Source organism: Martes martes (genome assembly GCF_963455335.1).
Source record: "Martes martes genome assembly, chromosome: 12".
In the NCBI taxonomy this organism is placed as follows: domain Eukaryota; kingdom Metazoa; phylum Chordata; class Mammalia; order Carnivora; family Mustelidae; genus Martes; species Martes martes.
In genome coordinates this window covers 69,924,495-69,943,055 of record NC_137900.1, presented here as the reverse complement: position 1 = coordinate 69,943,055, position 18,561 = coordinate 69,924,495, and the positions used below count along the sequence as shown (strand labels likewise).

Here is an 18,561-nt window from a genome sequence, read left to right as displayed (position 1 = left end):
ACGCACCATGAGTACACAATCAGCGCGTTCCAGGCTATGGAAAACTCTACATGTCAAATGACTCTCGTTCTTCAAGAGACAAATTATAAGGGAAAAAAAGGAATGGAGAGGAAACCTAAAAATGAAAGCAACTTAAGAAACATCAATTTTCTTAAAAATGACTAAAGGATAGTGTCTAGGGATGAACATTTGGATGGTAAAATTATAAAAATATACAAGTAATTACCATTAAAGTCAAGATAATGGTGTGCTACTATAATGCTTATTTAAGGTGAGAAAAGCATTGTGACTGGAATGGGACACACAGAAAGGGGTTTTAGGATGAATGGTTAAGTCTTATCTCTAGACTTGGGTAGTGGATTCAAGGTTATACTTCAGAATAATTCATCAGGCAAAATACTGTTTTTTGTGGTTTTCTGAATTTTCACTTTATAATAAAAAGATTCTTATTCTACATAATGAAAATGCAGTTTTTATTGTATCACAGTTCTTTACACTTCGCATATATTTTATAAATTTTCTTTTGTACCTGTTCAGTATTAATTGAAAAATTTTAAAGAAAAAAAATATTGTAATAAATCAATAAATAAAAATAAGACAAAAGATTTGGTCCTAAAAAAAAAAAACTGTTCAGCATGAACATTTATCTAAGGGCACCTGGGTGGCTCAGCTGGTTAAATGTGTCTGCCTTTGGCTCAGGTCATGATCCCAGGATCCTGGGATAGAGCCCCACATCAGGCTCCCTGCTCAGCGGGGAGTCTGTTTCTCCCCCTTCCTCTGACCCTCTGCCTGCTTGTGTGTATGCTCTCGCTCTCTCTCTCTCCACTCTCCCCCGAATAAATAAATAAATAAATAAATAAATAAATAAATCTATCTTAAGGAAAAAAAGAAAACTCATCTTGGTTAAGATCATAGTCCAAATGCTAAGTTGAATTCAGGCCCTGCCATTCAACAATTCCCTAAGCCTCAATTTCCTCCTATACAAAAATGGGATAATAAAAGATCTGAGGATAACAAATAATATTTTTATAATATTATTTTTATATTATTTATAATATTCATACATTATTATTATTAATTCGCCATATAAAAGTGCATTCATTTTCCATTTCTAACATACCTTTTAATTTAAGCCAAGAAAGCATCCGTTAATAGAAAAGCAATTTTATTTCATTTAAGGGATCAAACAATCAAGATCTAGAATTCCTTACTACTCAAGTACAGAAATCCCTTATAACAATACATAGCAGTCCATTTCTTTAGCAATGTATTTACTGAACATAGAAAAGTACTTATCACACAGTTCACGAAACAAAGTCCCTATTCTCATAAGCTATTATTCTAGTAGAATGACACAGACCAAGATAAAAAGAAATAAACAGATAACAGATCAGATAGTTATAAGGCTAAGAAGAAAAATAAAGAAGGATGATGTGATACTCATGGCAGAGGAGGTACTATTTCAGTCAGGGAGACCTCTCTGAAAGAAAAAAAATTAATTAATTAATTTAATTTAAAAATATGTATATATACCTTCTGGGGAAACAGCATTAGAGAGAAGACTGCAAGCACAAAAGTACTGAGGTAGAAAAACACCTAATGTGTTCAAGAAATGGTAAAACCAATGGTGGCTAAAACAGAATGAATAAGAGTACAGTAGATAGACATTACGTCAGAAAGAATGAAAGGGAAGATATTGTAGAGGGTTTTTTGTTGTTGTTTTTTGTTTGTTTGTTTTTAAAGATTTTATTTATTTGACAGACAGAGATCACAAGTAAGCAGAGAGGCAGGTAGAGAGAGAGGGGGAAGCAGGCTCCCTGCTGAGCAGAGAGCCGGATGCGGGGCTCGATCCCAGGACCCTGGGATCATGACCTGAGCTAAAGGCAGAGGCTTTAACCCACTGAGCCACCCAGGTGCCCCTATTGTAGGGTTTTATAGGCCACTGTAAGAGTTTTAGATTTTGTTCTTAATCAGATAAGAAACTCCTGAGCATAGGAGTAATATGTTCTTATTTTTATTTTTTTTATTTTTTAAGTAGGGTCTATAAACAGTGTGGAGCCCGACATAGGGCTTGAACTCATGACCCTGAGATTGAGACCTGAGCTAGGATCAAGAGTCGGACATTTAACCTACTGAGCCACCCAGGCACCCCTCTAACTTATTTTTATTAACCACTTTGTCCATGCAAAAAAGAGTGGTGGTTAGTATACAGGAGCATAAGTGGAAGTGACAGTAAGTGTCAGACTCTGGCTATCCTACCTTTTATATAGTCTCAGCATTATAAAAATTGTAATAAATTAAATTATAAAAATTATAATAAATGCTAAGCTAATATCTTTTTAAAATATTATTATAAAAATAAAAGTCCTTGAGAAAGGCTTTTAAAACATAGCATTCTACCCTTGGGGCACCTGGGTGGCTCAGTGGGTTAAGGCCTCTGCCTTCAACTCAGGTCATGATCTCAGGGTCCTGGGATCGAGCCCCGCATCGGGCTCTCTGCTCAGCAGGGAGCCTGCTTCCTCCTCTCTGCCTTCCTCTCTGCCTACTTGTGATCTCTGTCAAATAAATAAATAAAATCTAAAAAAAAAAAAAATAGCATTATACCCTTGAAGTCCACCCATGTTGTTGAAAATAGCAAGATTCATTCTTTTTTATAGCTGAATAATATTCCATTGTAGGTAATACCATATTTTTTTATACATTTATCTATGGATGGACACAGGTTCCTTCATATCTTGGCTATTATAAATGATGCTACAATAAACACAGAGGTGCATGTATCTTTTCAAATTAGGATTTTCATTTTCTTTTTTTTTTTTTTTTTAAGATTTCATTTATTTATTTGACAGAGATCACAGGTAGGCAGAGAAGCAGGCAGAGAGAGAGGGGAGGGAAACAGGCTCCCTGCTGAGCAGAGAGCCCAATGCGGGGCTCGATCCCAGGACCCTGGGATCATGACCTGAGCCAAAGGCAGAGGCTTTAACCCACTGAGCCACCCAGGTGCCCCAGGATTTTCATTTTCATTTTACCCAGTAGTGGAATTACTAGATCAAATAGAAATTTTATTTTTAATTTTTTAAGAAACCCTCATTCTGTTTTCCACAATGGTTGTATCAATCTGCATTCCTAGCAACAGTGCACAAGGGTTCCTTTTTCTCCACATCCAGGCCAACACTGCTGTTTCTTGTGTTTTTCATTTTAGACATTCTGACAGGTGTGAGGTAATATCTCATTGTACTTTTGATTTGCATTTTCCTGATAATTAGTGATATTAAATATGGACCTAGATAGTATAATGCTAAATAAAATAAGTCAGCCAGAGAAGACAAATACAATGATTTCACTTACACGTGGAATTTAAGAAGCAAAACAAAGAAACAAACAAAGAAAAAAAGAGATGAGGGGCCCCTGGGTGGCTCAGTCGTTAAGTGTCTGCCTTTGGCTCAGGCCATGATCAGGTCATTATCCCACAGTCCTGGAATCAAGCCCCACATCGGGCTCCCCACACAGCAGGAAGCCTGCTTCTCCCTCTCCACTCCACCTGCTTGCGTTCCCTCTCTCACTGTCTCTCTCTCTGTCAAATAAACAAAATCTTAGGAAGGATGGACGGAAGGAAGGAAGAAAGGGAGGGAGGGAGGGAGGGAGGAAGAAAGGAAGAAAAGAGAGACCAAAACACTCTTAAATAGAAAACAAACTGCTGGTTGCCAAAGGGGAGATGGTAGGGTGATGGATGAAATAGACAGAGTTTAAGAGTACACTTATCATTATAGGCACTGAGTAATGTATAGAATTCTTGAAACATTATACTGTACCCCAAAACTAATATAACATTATATGTTAACTGTACTTCAAAAAAAGAAAGAAAACACATAACCAGTAGAAAACTATACTTCTAGAAGAGGTGGTTAAACAAATCTATGAGAAATAGGGACACCTGCCTGGCTCAGTTGGTAAAGCATGCACTATTGATGTTAGGATCATGAGTTTGAATCCAACATTGGGGTAGAGTTTACTTAAAAGAAAAAAAAAACACTAATTTATGAGAGATATGGCTATTAAATGTTAAGGTTCTAAAGTCAAATTTCCTGGTTTTGATCCTAGTTCAATCACTAAACACGTAAATTTTAGCAAAGTTTCTTGATACCTCAATTTTCTCATTTGTCAAATGTGAAAAACAATGGTTATAGTACTGTTATGATTAAATATGAATATAAAGAATTAGGCTGATATACAGCTAACAACTCAGTAAATATTAGCTATCAAATTTATTATTCTACTTCTACTTATTTCCACTGCCACACAATTCCACTGTTACTTTTTCACACTGCCATCACTATTTATAACATTCCCCTTTAAGGCTGGTTACATATCCATTTAAAAATTATCACAAAAAAATGAACTTTAAGTATTCCTAACATTACATATTTGATGCGGTTTTTATTCAAAAGTATAGTTTCTGCTTCAGATGTAGCAAAGTACTTTGTATTATAGTTTTCTTTTAGCTTTATGGATCACTCTCCTTAAGGATAACTAAATATTTGAATTTGTAAGAAACCAAAGCAATTCCTGATAACATTTTTTCCTTCACTTCAAAATTAAATTAAAAACAAAATTAGGGGCACCTGGGTGGCTCAGGCGTTAAGCATCTGCCTTCAGGTCAGGTCATGATCCCAGGGTCCTGGGATTGAGCCCTGCATCAGGCTCCCTGCTCAGCGGGAAGCCTGTTTCTCCCTCTCCCACTCCCCTTGCTTGTGTTCCCTCTCTTCCTGTCTCTCTCTCTCTGTCAAATAAATAAATAAATAATCTAAAAACAAACAAAAAACAAAATGTTACATCCCATAAGGCTCTGAAAAATCCAACAGAGACTATAACAAGAATGATTATTACATACGAATCATAATCACTTGGACTTTTTGTGTAGCTGGTCACATTCTTATTTTATCCTGCTGTATATCTGCATGTATGAGTCAGTTAGATAAAAGGTTTGGGGCCAAATATTTGGTGCCCTTTCACATTTGACAAGCTTCCAACTAAATGGTAACAATACTTGCCTCTGGGACAGGATATAAGTGAAGGGTGAGAAAGAGACAAACTTTGTACTTAATAACATTGGCTTAATTTGGGTTCCTTCCTTAGCACATGCATTCACTTTTGGAACATAAAATAGGTTTTAAAGAAAAAAAGATTCATTTATTAATAATTTACAAAACAATTTTTAAAATGTCTCATATTTCACCATAATGGCAGCTTACCAGATTGAAGATGCCAGTAATATATTAGTGTTGTTTGCAAGAAACCTCAACGGAGGCTCTGCAAGCAATACACAGGATAAAATTCCTCCACCAAAGCAATGGAGCATAGCAGTAAACCAGCTTGAAAGAGGATTCTTCCATGCCACTGCCGCAGCTCCTGAAATGGTAAAGTAAAAATGTGGTCTGAGATAACTGTATGCTAAACAAATCCTAAAGTACCAATGGCACTAAAGAAATAAACTTCTTAATTTCATAACTTTCAAAAAAAAAAAGTAACCATGTGCGATAATGGGTATGCTAATTAACTTGATTGTGAGAATCATTTAACAATCCATATGCATATCAAACCATCAAATTGTACACTTTAAATATATATAATTTTATCAATTACACCTCAATAAAGCTAGAAAAAATAAATGGGGCAAAATGTAAATGGTTGGTGAATCTGAGTAAAGTATATGAGAATTTCTTGACCTATTCTGGCAATTCTGTAAGTACGAAATATCAAAGGGAAAGTACAAAATAATAAAATAAAAAATAAGGAACGCCTGGTTGGCTCAGTGGGTTAAGCCGCTGCTTTCAGCTCAGGTCATGATCCCAGGATCCTGGGATTGAGTCCCACATCGGGCTCCTTGCTTGGCAGGGAGCCTGCTTCTCTCTCTGCCTCTGCCTGCCACTCTGCCTGCTTGTGCGCTAGCTCGCTCGCTCTCTTTCTCTCTCTCTCTGACAAATAAATAAATAAATAAAATCTTTAAAAAAAAAAAAAACTCAGCCAGAAAAATAGAAGTAATTTATAAAAATAAAAGTAGAAACCCATTAAGCAGAAGCTAGAATAGGGAGATGGGCAACCAAAAACCCAACCCAAAGTTATTACTGGAAAAGACCAATAAAACAGACCATTGTTCAACAAGTCTAAGAAAGGGGCAGGGGCAGAAACAAAAATAATGCAAAACATTAGAAGGAAAAATAAGGAAATAGTTTCATAGAGTTTTTTAATTATAGGAAAGCAACATGCATTTAATCTAATAAATGTGAAGATGCAGTTGAAATGGACAGTATAAATCAGCAAAATTCCCTTAAGAATAGACAGAAACTTGAATCTACATATAACTATGGAAAAAAAAAAAAACTACAGGGCAAAATCTATCTTAAGAAAGGTGCTAACCTCAATAAATTAATGGAAAACATTTACCAAATATTTTTGGATTACTCATTTTTATGCTATATAACCATTATGGAATATAGCAAAGGAGAAAAACTTAAATCATTCTATGAAACATACTCCCAACATCAAAAATTATAAATAAAGAAAAAAGAGTGAGAGAGGAAGGAGGAAAGGAAAAAAAATAAGAAGGGAGGGAGGAAGGAAAGGAAGAAGATACACTACAAATCTAACCTAGAAGTATAACAACAAATTGAAATCAGTAGTTTTTTGAAAAGATAATAAATCATGACCAAGTAGATTTTGTCCAAAGAATTAAAAAGGATTCAATATTTAAAAATTCATTTAAATCATTCACCATACTAACAAATTATCATCTCCCCTTTAGACAGAGTTAAAGACCTAAAAATTCAATGTTCCTGATTTTCAAAAAAATCTAGCAATCTAAGAACAGAAGAAAAAGTACTTAACCTGAATTAAGCTATAAAGGGAAAGACTTTTTTGACCCCACTATAATTTAAAACCTCTATATGAAAAAAGTCTGGAACAGTGTTTTTCAATTTATATAAGGCAAATTCCAGTAAATCAACAAAAAAAAGGACAACAAACACAAGAGAAAAATGAGCAAGTCACAAAGTGGGAACTAAAAATGATTAACAAACATACCAAAAAAGAAAGTCCTCCCTTAAGTCATCAGTAATCAAGAAAAAACAAAATTTAAAAAGATGTTATATTTCTCACACATCCAACTGGCAAAAAAATTTACAGCTTAATATTTATTAACTTATTAGTCAGCAAAGGACTGAAGAAATTCATATACTCCTGTGAGAGTATTAATAAGTCATTTTGAAGAATAATTTGGGAGTATAAATAAAAAATTTTAATTTAAAACTGACTCAGTACCCAAGAAATATCATACAAGAATATTAAAGCAGTGTGTTTATAATACTGTGAAAAAAAATGAAAAAAAGTCTAAACAACCATCTTTAGAGAACAGTTAAACCATGATCATTTGTGCTATGGAATATTACACAGGAGCAATAAAGAGTGTGATAAAGCAGTATCAACATGGGATATTGTTATTCAGTAAAAACAAATAACAATTATGTAGAACAGCAGTATTACAGCATGGGATCATTTACTTTTTTATTTTTTAGAATCATTTATGAGCAAAAATGCAAACACGATACATTTCTCTAGGTACCTGCATATACATGGAATGCAAAGAATAGGGTCTGCAATACACCAACATGTTAACTGTTACTGTCTCTGGAGGAAGCCTAGGATTTGGGAGGATGCTCAAAGGGGATTTAAATTTATTTAATTATACTGAGTATATTATTTAATCATATTGGGATTCTTTTAAATAAAATGTTCATTTACTAATTGTATAATTAAACAAAATTTTAACAAATTATGTCACACCCAATCTGTGGAATACAATGCATCTATTTAAAAGAACGTAGCAAAAATAAATAAATAAATAAATAAAATAAAAAAAATAAAAGAACGTAGCAGCTTTACATGTACTGATGTGACCAAAAAAATCATATTTGTATACATAATATATACAGTAAGAAATCGTTTACAGGGAAAAAACAGAAAACCAGTTATTCTATCAGAATATTATACAAGTAATAAATAAAATAAGGTCTGCAAGAATTTATAACCAGTTTCCTGTTGTTATCGCTTAGGAAAAGGCCCATTTATGCAAAAACAAAATAAACTACATAAATGTATGTGTGAGTTCAGTAGAGTAACATCATCATACTTGTATTAACATGGGAATTTGGGGTGCCTGGGTGGCTCAGTGGGTTGGGCCTCTGCCTTTGGCTCAGGTCATGGTCTCAGGGTCCTGGGATAGAGCCCAGCATCAGGCTCTCAGCTCAGCGGAGAGCCTGCTTCCCCACCCCCTCTCCCTGCCTGCCTCTCTGCCTACTCGTGATCTCTCTCTCTCTGTCAAATAAATAAATAAAATCTTAAAAAAAAAAAAAAGGGAATTCATCTGTGTGTGCTCAGGAAAAAAAGCAAAAGGAGGAGATAAAAGTCAAATAGTGCAACCCACCATTCCATACAACAAAATGTGCCCAGGAGTGAACATGAGTTGGCAGATGTGCATTTTCTGTGGTGTACACATCCTGTCAAGTGAAGTGATGCCAAGGTTTAATTATATGCATCTGGTGATAACTCAAGAAATGGTGACCTGTTCCAATCTGGAAGAAAAATCAGTTATGAGAAATGTACTAAAAGACAGGGTATCAATCTTCAGTGTAGCAATTTCCCCTAAACTTTGTTTGATAATACATGATCATGCTGTCTTTAAAGCCCCAGTCCCACATAAGATGTGATACCAGTATGTCTCTACCTAAATATTATGACCTACCTAAATATGTGTATAGGCAATACAGCACCACACAGTGGAGACTGATTATAATATTGGTCAGTCAGCCTAATAAATGAGTATAATCTTTTCTTTAGGTAATGGTCACTAGCTCCCATACTACACCACTTTCATGTTGAAAAGCAATAGAGAGGGGCACCTGGGTGGCTCAGTCAGTTAAGCGTCTGTCAGCCTTGAGCTCAGGTCATGATCCCAGAGTCCTGGATAGAGTCCCACATAAGGCTCCCTGCTCAGTGGGGAGTCTGCTTCTCCCTCTCCCTTTGCCCCTCCCCCCACTTGCCTGCACCTGTCTCTCTCTTTCTCTCTCTCTCAAATAAATAAAATCTTTAAAAAGAAAAAAAACAATATAGAGTACTTAAGGGTACAGACCCTAGAGTTTAGCTGCTCAGGTATAAATCCTGGCACCAGCACTTACTCTTTGTGTGAATGCAACAAGTTAATTGTTTGCTTTCACACAGCTTAAACACACACACACACACACACACACACACGCACACACACATAGAAGAGGCAAAGAAAAAAGTAACCTACATCACAGGATTGTTGTAAGGATCAACTACAAGTGAGTACTTTGAAATAACTTAGAATGGGGGCCTAGCACATAGTAAGCAACTAAGTATTAGCTAATCACTATTATTACCTAAGTAAATAAAAATAAAAAGCAAAATTATTTTCTCCTCTCTATTTCTGCCATTCCATCACACTCCTATTCTGAGTTGTCTGAGGCAACTTTCAGGCTTTTTTCCCTATGCTTATTTACACACATACACCCCTTTTCCCCTTACTCTTAACTCTCTCCCAACCCTACTGTGTGTGTGTATCCCTCTCCCTTTCTCACAGGCATACCCTGGTTAGCTCTGGAAATGCATTCTGGAAATGGAAGTTCTTACTGCATGAGAGCCATAATGGGCCCATCACAGCACAGTCACTATGAAGAACACATTCTAAGGTAACTGATTACTTTGAACAAACATACAATTAGAAACACTCACTGGTGTCTGCCCTCTACATTCCTTGGTATTACTCTAATGGAGATTTCGCATTACCTTCATCGACCTGATACTCACCACTCACTGACAACCAAATTCAAATGTACCCAGGTTTTCCTTTGACAAAACAATCCAAATCAAATTTACTAAATGATTTCATACTAATGATTTGCTCATGTAACATTCATTTCTGATTATGTTTGTCAAAATAACTTTCCTTTTTCCTCAACTTGCATTTTACATATCACATTCTAGATTTATAAGTGTTTTATAAGTGTTAGCTCCATTTATAAAGTTCTTATTATTAAAATTCTAAGAGACTTTAGTATAGAGTAGGTGCTCTATAAATGTACTGAATGACAGAAAAATATATGTGAAATATTTCAAGAGGTCAAATATTATGATTTCACTACCATGAATTTCCCTTTGTATTGTACAAAACAAAGAGGCAGCTATAATTACATACCAGTTTTGTGACATCTTTGTAGTACCACTAAATCCTCTTAGCTTAAGTTTCAACTTTCATAAAATGGGAGTAATACATAACTTATAAGGATTAAAATAAAGAAATATACATAAAAACACACTTACTACCAAGTACATGCATGGCAGACACTTTGTTGACTTACCTACTGAATGGACTGATCATGACCCACAGATAAAGTAGGCAAAATGTGACCTCGGGCTGCTTTTCATCTCTGAGCCCAAGATCTAATTCTTTTGAGTTCTTATTGCAAGGCTGGGACGAAAACAACACACCACGGCTCTAAAAAAGTACTCATAACCCTAAGAGACGTAAATCAGCAATACTAAGATTTTATTAGAGAAAAAAAGAAAAGAACTGAATTAAAGGGTTTCCCTCACATCAACCTTTTCTGCCTAATTCCCAAAATTACATCAGCTAGAAAAACTTCCCTAAGTCAAACTGGCCTTTCTATAATGCTCTCTTCAGTACGCACACTATGGTAACACATTTGCCACATAACACAGTTATGAGGCAACCTTATGACAAATTTTCTTAGGTGTTATGTTCCTTTGTATACATCATAACAGTACCAGAATTAGTTCACTGTGAAGTTAAACAGTGAAAATACAGAAAGTTAACCAGAAACAGCTTGTGTATCTTTCCAGCATAAAATAATTTTCAATAGGAAAAAAAAGTTAATATGATAGCTTTAATTTTTTTCCCAGTTTTAAAACAAAGATGTATTCCCTTAGCCTAGGAACAAGCCGTGATAATAAAGGTATTTTTTTTTTAATTTTTAACATGCTGATATTTAAAAGACAAAAAATTCTCTGTCTTTCCTTGAGTTAAGATATTTGTGATATGCTAGCGATGGAATTATTTTCCCCAAAACTCTTAGCAAAATTTGTCACACTGAAGCCTTACTCTAATTCAAAGTATATGAGTTTTGAAGCACTCATAACCACCTATGGACTTTAAGATCAAAATATAGTTTATTACGAAATGAAAGCTAGAAAATAAAGTCATATTCTACTTCCAGTTTTGGATCAAGTTTGAATCATAGTTGGCCAAGTAAATCCACAGACCCACCTTGTGGTTATTTCCCCAGTTCCTTAATGTATAACTAGAACAGACATAGTTGGCAACTGACACAAAGCCCATGCTGATCCTCTGATCTATGGAGTAAGGATCAGTAGATGGTAGAAACATTCAAGTAAAAGCTCCTAGAGTTTCTTCTCCTCCTTTAGGTATTTTTAAAAAGCAAAACCACAGAGATGGGTGCTATAACCAAAAACATCAAAGCTGAAAAGGTGGTGATACCTATCACATCCCATTTAACATGCTTATTTGGTCTATATGTAAAGCAGATGGATCTTGGAAAATGTGGATTATCATAATTGTAGACAGGTAGTGACTCCAATTGCAGCTGGTGCTCTAGATGAAGTACTTTTACTGAAACAAAGCAACATAACCCCTATAACCTGGTAAGCAAATCCTTTTTCTCCATATTAATTTGCAAGGAACCCCAGAAACACTTCGCTTTTACCAGGCTAGGTGAACAGTACACTACTACAGTCTTGCCTTAATTCTATGTCAACTTTCCTGCTCTCCAACAAAGTCCACAGAGATTTTGATCATAATGGGAATCCAAACTACATTACACTGACCCTACACTACACTACACTGATGACATTATACTGATTGGATCTACAGGCAGGAAGTAGCCAGTACTTTGGATATTCTAACACGACATATCCAAACCAGAAAGTAGGAAGTTAAACTCCACTGCTAGGAGTCTGTACCTGTCAGAATCCAGTCAGGAAAGAGAAAATACATGGTTATTTTAACAGAGAGAATTTCCTCTAAAATCATTAAGTATAAAATTGTTAAGTAATTGTTGAAAAGGTAAAAAGTAAATACTATGGTATCACAGAGGTATCAACTACAGAAAGCAGTTTACCATTGTTGGAGAAACAAAGGATGGGCTGAAATTATTTAAACTTAGAAACACGAACAAACATCTCTTTAGACCCAAAATTGAGACTCCTAAGCAGGGAACACTGCTCAGCCATTGTTCTAGTCCAGCCTACTCACTCTACAAATGAAATATTGGGTTTTAAGTTCTTATTCCAAACTACCCAGTCAGTGATAGAGTTTTAACACTGGTCTCCTGATTTTATGAACTCTTTCTACCAAACCACATTCCCTGACCAATATTTTCTGTCATGTCAATCAAATATTCTTTCACTTATAAATTAAAGATATTTAAGTAAGATTCTCTAAACTAGTAGAAGTAAATTGTGAACTGTCATTTCTCAGACATCCTTTTCCACCCTACACTGGGCAGAACAAACTCAGTTGTTCTGTTTTGTTTTTTAATAAGAGACTCTTTTTTTTTAAGATTTTATTTATTTATTTGATAGAGATTACAAGTAGGCAGAGAGGCAGGCAGAGAGAGAGGAGGAAGCAGGTTCCCCGCTGAGCAGAGAGCCCAATGCGGGGCTCGATCCCAGGACCCTGAGACCATGACCTGAGCAGAAGGCAGAGGCTTCAACCTACTGAGCCACCCAGGCGCCCCTAGAACAAACTCAGTTTTTAAAACATCACAGAACAAAAGGGGTTTCTGGGGTTTCATGAATGTTCTATTTTTACCCAGATGTTGATTAAATAGATGTGTTCATTTTTAAAATTCATTGAGCTATACATTTACAATTTTCGTACTTCTATGTGTGCTATGTGTGGATTCATAAAGGCAGCAAAACTATGCTGTCACCTTACAGAATCATCAGAACTGACAAATTCTTGACATATTAATCCTTTCATTTCCCACAAATTAGAAGGGGGAACAACAATAAGCTTTATTCCTGGATTTAATTCCTAAAAGCAAAGGAAAAACTCATTGATGATATGGAAATGAGAGAAATCATGGGAGAAAATAACCATATCAAATGAAAGCTTATTGAGAAACTGCTAAATACTGAGAAACCAGAAACAAACGGACCTGCAAAAAGAGAGCAAGGAATATTTGAGAACTTTGGAATTAGCTGAAGACCTAGCTCCATAATTTATTAACCGATGTGACTTAAATACAGTTATTTTATTCCTGTAAGGCTATTCCTCATCTGTAAAAGGAGTTCAATACCTATCTTAAAAAGATATGAGGATTAGAATTAAGATACTACAATGTTTTTGCATGTATCTGAAATGAATATCATTATTTTATAGGAAAGTATCATAAAACCTTTTGTGATACTATCAAAAAAAGAAGACTAATAGCACAGCTGAGTTCCTTTAGGGCTACAACAGCATCTTTCATCTTGGTATCCTCAATATCTAATATAGTGCCTGATATGAAGTGGAGTTTCAATAAATATTTGCTTAATTGAAGTCCCTGTGATTCCAGAGAGGTTAGCAAAATAGTGATGGGAGAATTAAGGGGAAAAACAGATTTTGTGTGTTAAAATCAAGTAGAAATAACTGTAGATTAAATTTTCAGGAAGTCTTACAGAAAATAGCAACTGGATATGAATACATGATTGAAGAAATGTGTTTACTTTAATGAAGATTTAAATAAGAAAAGAGAGAAGGCAGATTAAAAATGTAAGGTAAGAGAAATTAAAGATTAAACTTTCTATTAAATGGTTTCTGACTAATAGCCCTAAAGGCAGCATTTTCCAACTTCCTAATAAAATACCCAGAAAAATGGAACACAAGCAAAACTTATCCTAAAACAAAACTAAAAACTATCAGATGCCACGGTTTAGGAGGAACTAAAGTTAATTATTTACAAACGGAGGTAAATTAAGAAATAAAAAACAGGGGTGCCTCGGTGGCTCAGTTGGTTAAGCATCTGCCTTTGGCTCAGGTCACGATCCCAGAGTCCTGGGATCAACCCCCACATCGGGCTCCCTGCTCACCTGGGACCCTGCTTCTCCCTTTCCTTCTTCCTGCCACTCTGCCTACTTGTGCTCTGTCAAATAAATAAATAAAATTTTAAAAAAAAAGAAATAAAAAACAATCCAATTTATTAAATACCCTGATGTCTTTGCTTGAAGAACAAGTCATGTGGAAAAGGAAATGAGGGGAAAACCATCACCTATCCTTGGATTTGAAGGCCTACAACCTGAACCAAACAAAAAAGGAATGCTGTCCTTATCCACACCACAGAGTTAACCCACTTTACATCCTGTTTCCACTAGCATTTTTTAAGATCTAGGTAGAGACATATAAGATGTAAACAGTAGGAAAGTGAGGAGTGAGGTATTGGCAATGGCAGAGCACATTCCAAAAGCCAAGAATCTCAAGGAGTAACATGCTTAAGAGAATAAAAAGAAGAATAATCCTGGTAATACATGGATGAATTGTAGTTTCAACGTACTACTAGTCTAAGTTCGAGAGAATCAGTCAATGGTGGATAAGAAAATGTTGCCAATTAAGTAAAAATTTACATAAAGTATTGCCAAATCAAAATCCCTAATGAGTTAAAGTAATATCTCAAACAAAAATAATACCTCAAACAAGTGGAGCTTATCCCAAGAATGTAAGGATGGTTCATCATTTTTTTAAGTTTTAATTTTTATTTATTTTTTTTTTTTAGTAATCTCTACACCCAACATGGGGCTTGAATTCACAACCCTGAGATCAGGAATCGCATGCTCTTCTGACCAAGGCAGCCAAGCACCCCTGATTTATCATTTTAAAAAATGTATTACATTACAATTTATTTATTTTTTTAAAGATTTTATTTATTTATTTATTTATTTGTCAGAGAGAGAGAGAGAGAGCGCGCGCGCGCGAGCGCACGCACACACGCACACACACACAAGCAGGCAGCGGCAGAGAGAGAAGCAGGATCCCTGCCCAGCAAGGAGCCCAATGCAGAACTTGATCCCAGAACGCTGGGATCATGACCAGAGCCGAAGGCAGCGGCTTAACCAACTGAGCCACCCAGGCGCCCCTACATTACAATTTAAATAGGAAAAACAATATGATCAACTCAATAAGAAGTGGAAATACAAATTGCTAATAAACTTAAGCAGTACATACCCAGCAACCATGACAGATGCAAATGAAAACTATTTTTCTGATCATTAGAATGACAAGATATTTAAGAACGGTAACAGCAGGGGAGGGGTAAAAGAAGCAAATACTGTGGAAGAAACAGGCAGTCTAACACATTTCTGGTAAAAGCGTAAATAGGGGGGCACCTGGGTGGCTCAGTGGGTTAAAGCCTCTGCCTTCAGCTCAGGTCATGATCCCAGGGTCCTGGGATCAAGCCCCGCATCGGGCTCCCTGCTCAGCACAGAGCCTGCTTCCCTTCCTCTCTCTCTGCCTACTTGTGATCTCTGTCAAGTAAGTAAATAAAATCTTAAAAAAAAAAAAAAAAGCGTAAATAGGTACACTCTTTTGTATGAATTTTACCATTTCTACCTGTTTACAAGCACTGCTACTGGAATATAAAATATTTTTCACACCATGTGTAATACTGTTTTAGCATTCAGTTGGTCCAGTGCTTCTCAAATTTTTTGGTCTCGGGACTCCGTGTGCCCCCCAAAATTAGTGAGCAGATGAATAGTTGCAAGGACTGGGGGAGGGCTAACTATAAAGGGGCAGGAGGGAATCTGGGGTGAGTGATGAAACTATCGTATATCTTGATAATGCTGGTCATCACATATCTGTATGTGTTCTCCAAAATCATAAACTTTATTATTAAAAAGGGTGAATATAATACATGCAAATTAAACCTTTAGAAAAAGTCAGACCTGAAAAAAAATTCTTGAAGACCCCAAAGAATTTTTATTGAGTTACAGGTATCAATATTTAACACATTAGAAACTGAGAAAATTTAAAGTAGTACTTAATGTTTTCACTTTAAAAATAGTAACTGTACTAAATGTTAACATAAATTATGTATTCTTTACGAAAAATAACTTTTCCAAAGCAAAAAACATTTAGTGAGAAAAGTCCCACTGTTTTATATGCTAGCAAATCCCTTTTAATGTCTGGTTTCAAAGGGAAAACAGCTGGACTCTCATTCTGTTTCTGTATTCAATCTGTTCCATATCATAGGTCATGTAGCTTCTGGAAAACTCCACTGTACACTTGTGAGAAAATTAGTGTAAAAAAGACAAATAACATCTGCATATTATTATGAAAATAACTTTGACCCGGAAGCATCAGGAACCCTTAGGGTTCCTGGACCACACTTTCAGAACTTGATTTAGCCTATACAAGAAAATTTCAAATATTGAATATGGCATGATAATGTACTTCTTTTCAAATCAGGGAAACACTTTCTTATGCAGATTATCTGTCCTGCTTCAATACCATATTCACCTTCCAGGTCAAAACGTCTACCAAACAATGCTTTAGACTAAGCTACAAACACCAATGTAAATGAAAAATATTTCCGAGACCAAACAGTTTAAAAAACAAACAATTGCCCGTAAGAGGTACAGCACCTCCTCATGCCCTCACGCTCTCTATAGGACCAGGCAGCACGAACAGGGAGAAAGTAGAAAAAGAAAATAAATGCCTAAACTCAAAGAAAGAAGAGATCCATAAAACCAAAAGGCAAAGAGAATAACTGCAAAAATCAAGCAGCACAGGAGCAAACATACACTGAATGGAAAATACAAGAAAATACAAATATTGCTTCTTGGCCATATACTTAAAACAACAACAACAACCTCAAAATGCTGTATTCAGACTCTACCCTCAGTCTACACATACTGAGTCTTGGACGGTGTCGGTCATACGACGGAAAAGGGGGATCCACTGTTTTCCAGCAATCACTTTATCCAGCTTGCTAAGCAGGGTGACAGAGCGCTGCGTGAAGGAGAATAGTGGTGTGCCTGCTAGAGGCTTTTTAAGTGTTGATACAACTTTCAGGACCGCAGAACAGTCCAGAACTACTCACTATCCCAAGCGACCGAGTCCCACTTGCAGTCCCCGGGACCTCGGTCCCCAGGTGACTTTTAAACACTGTACTTTCCAAGTAAGTGGTGGCACCACCGGGAGACGGCGCACATCCTGGGTGGACGCAGGCAGGACCCGGGCTCCCAAATGCCCCGGCGGCTTCCCTGTCACTTGCCCCTGTCGCGGTATCCCGGACCCGAGGTTGTGCCTCCTTTGACGAGTACCGGGGCCACCTCTCTTCCCTGCCGGTTTCCCCACCTGCGCTCGAGAGGTCGGAAGGGTCGCCTCGCGTCGACCCTCCAGCTCAACTACAGGACTCTGGGACAGAAGCAACTCGGCCGTTCAAGCGGCCCAGGCCGTCCTCTCGGTGAGAGGTACCCTGAGGCGGACCGTCTGCGTCTCCCCGCACTCACCCGGCTGACGCTTCAGCGCCATCACGGACACCAGGTAGTGGGCGATATCAAAAAAGGGGAACATAGACGTGCGAGAAAAGGCAAGGGTCAGCTCATCCCACGGAGAATCCATCACGACGACGGACCGCAGCAGGCGAAGCAGCCCGGGCGACGGGTTCCTGCCGTGCGCGGCGAAAAGTGGGGGAGGGGGTCCGCCGCGGCCGCGCGCCCTTCCGCGCGGCCTGGAGGAGCCCTGCGCGTGCGCCCTGGGACCCTCGCCGGCGCGCTTTGGGGGCGGGGCCGCGCGTCCGGGGAGTGGGCGGAGCGAGCGGCTCCCTGGTGTTCCGGCGGAAAATACATAACTTATGTTAACATTTAGCACCTTTATTATTTTAAAACGAATACGTGAAGGACTGTTTTAAATTTTCCTGTTATAACTTCTTGAGAACTCTTTTTGGGTCCTCAAGAAATTTTTTTACGTCAGCTTTAAGGGTTTAATTTACATACATTTGATTCACCCTTTTCAATATAAAGTTCTATGATTTTGGATAAACCTATGCAGTCCAGAAGGGTAGAGTTTCAGAGTGGGATTAGTTTCTTTAAATTGTTTCACCTAACATTTCTCAAGCAACCATAATGTGCAAGTCACACCGTGAGTGAGTGGAGGTATAAAAAAGAATACAATAATATCCTGCCCTCAATAAGCTTGTGTTTTCCCAAGACATTAAAAACATTTTTGAGGACACATGTAATTTGTACAAAGCTGGTAGTGAGAAGTGTAGATACCATGCTAGGGCAGCTCTAAGAAGAGGGAAGACTGTTTCAGGGACGTGAAAGGTGAACTGACCTTAAAGGCTAGATGAGAGATAGACGGAGGTATTTTGGCTAGACTACAAAGTGAGAAATGAGGTTGGGAAAAAAATCTTTGAAAGACATACCATAAACTATGTGGTCTGGCTTCAGAATCTAAGCTCTTGATCA

The 18,561-nt window shown here is 37.0% G+C and overlaps 1 protein-coding gene across 2 annotated transcripts in view; it reads right to left on the bottom strand.

The window, feature by feature from the left end:
- The window catches only part of TMEM38B (transmembrane protein 38B), a 55,656-nt gene extending 37,819 nt beyond the window's left edge, over positions 1 to 17,837 (bottom strand). The window contains exons 1-2 of one of the 2 annotated variants that reach the window (XM_080819792.1): positions 17,602 to 17,837; positions 5,253 to 5,409 (exon numbers count right to left, since the gene is read on the bottom strand). In XM_080819792.1, the coding sequence (XP_080675918.1) occupies positions 5,253 to 5,409; positions 17,602 to 17,713 (269 nt within the window). In that variant the 5' untranslated portion in view covers positions 17,714 to 17,837. Of the gene's footprint in view, positions 1 to 5,252; positions 5,410 to 8,479; positions 8,621 to 17,601 lie in introns of those variants that run through there. The other variant, XM_080819793.1, reaches the window with a different exon arrangement.
- Positions 17,838 to 18,561: the final 724 nt, after the last annotated feature.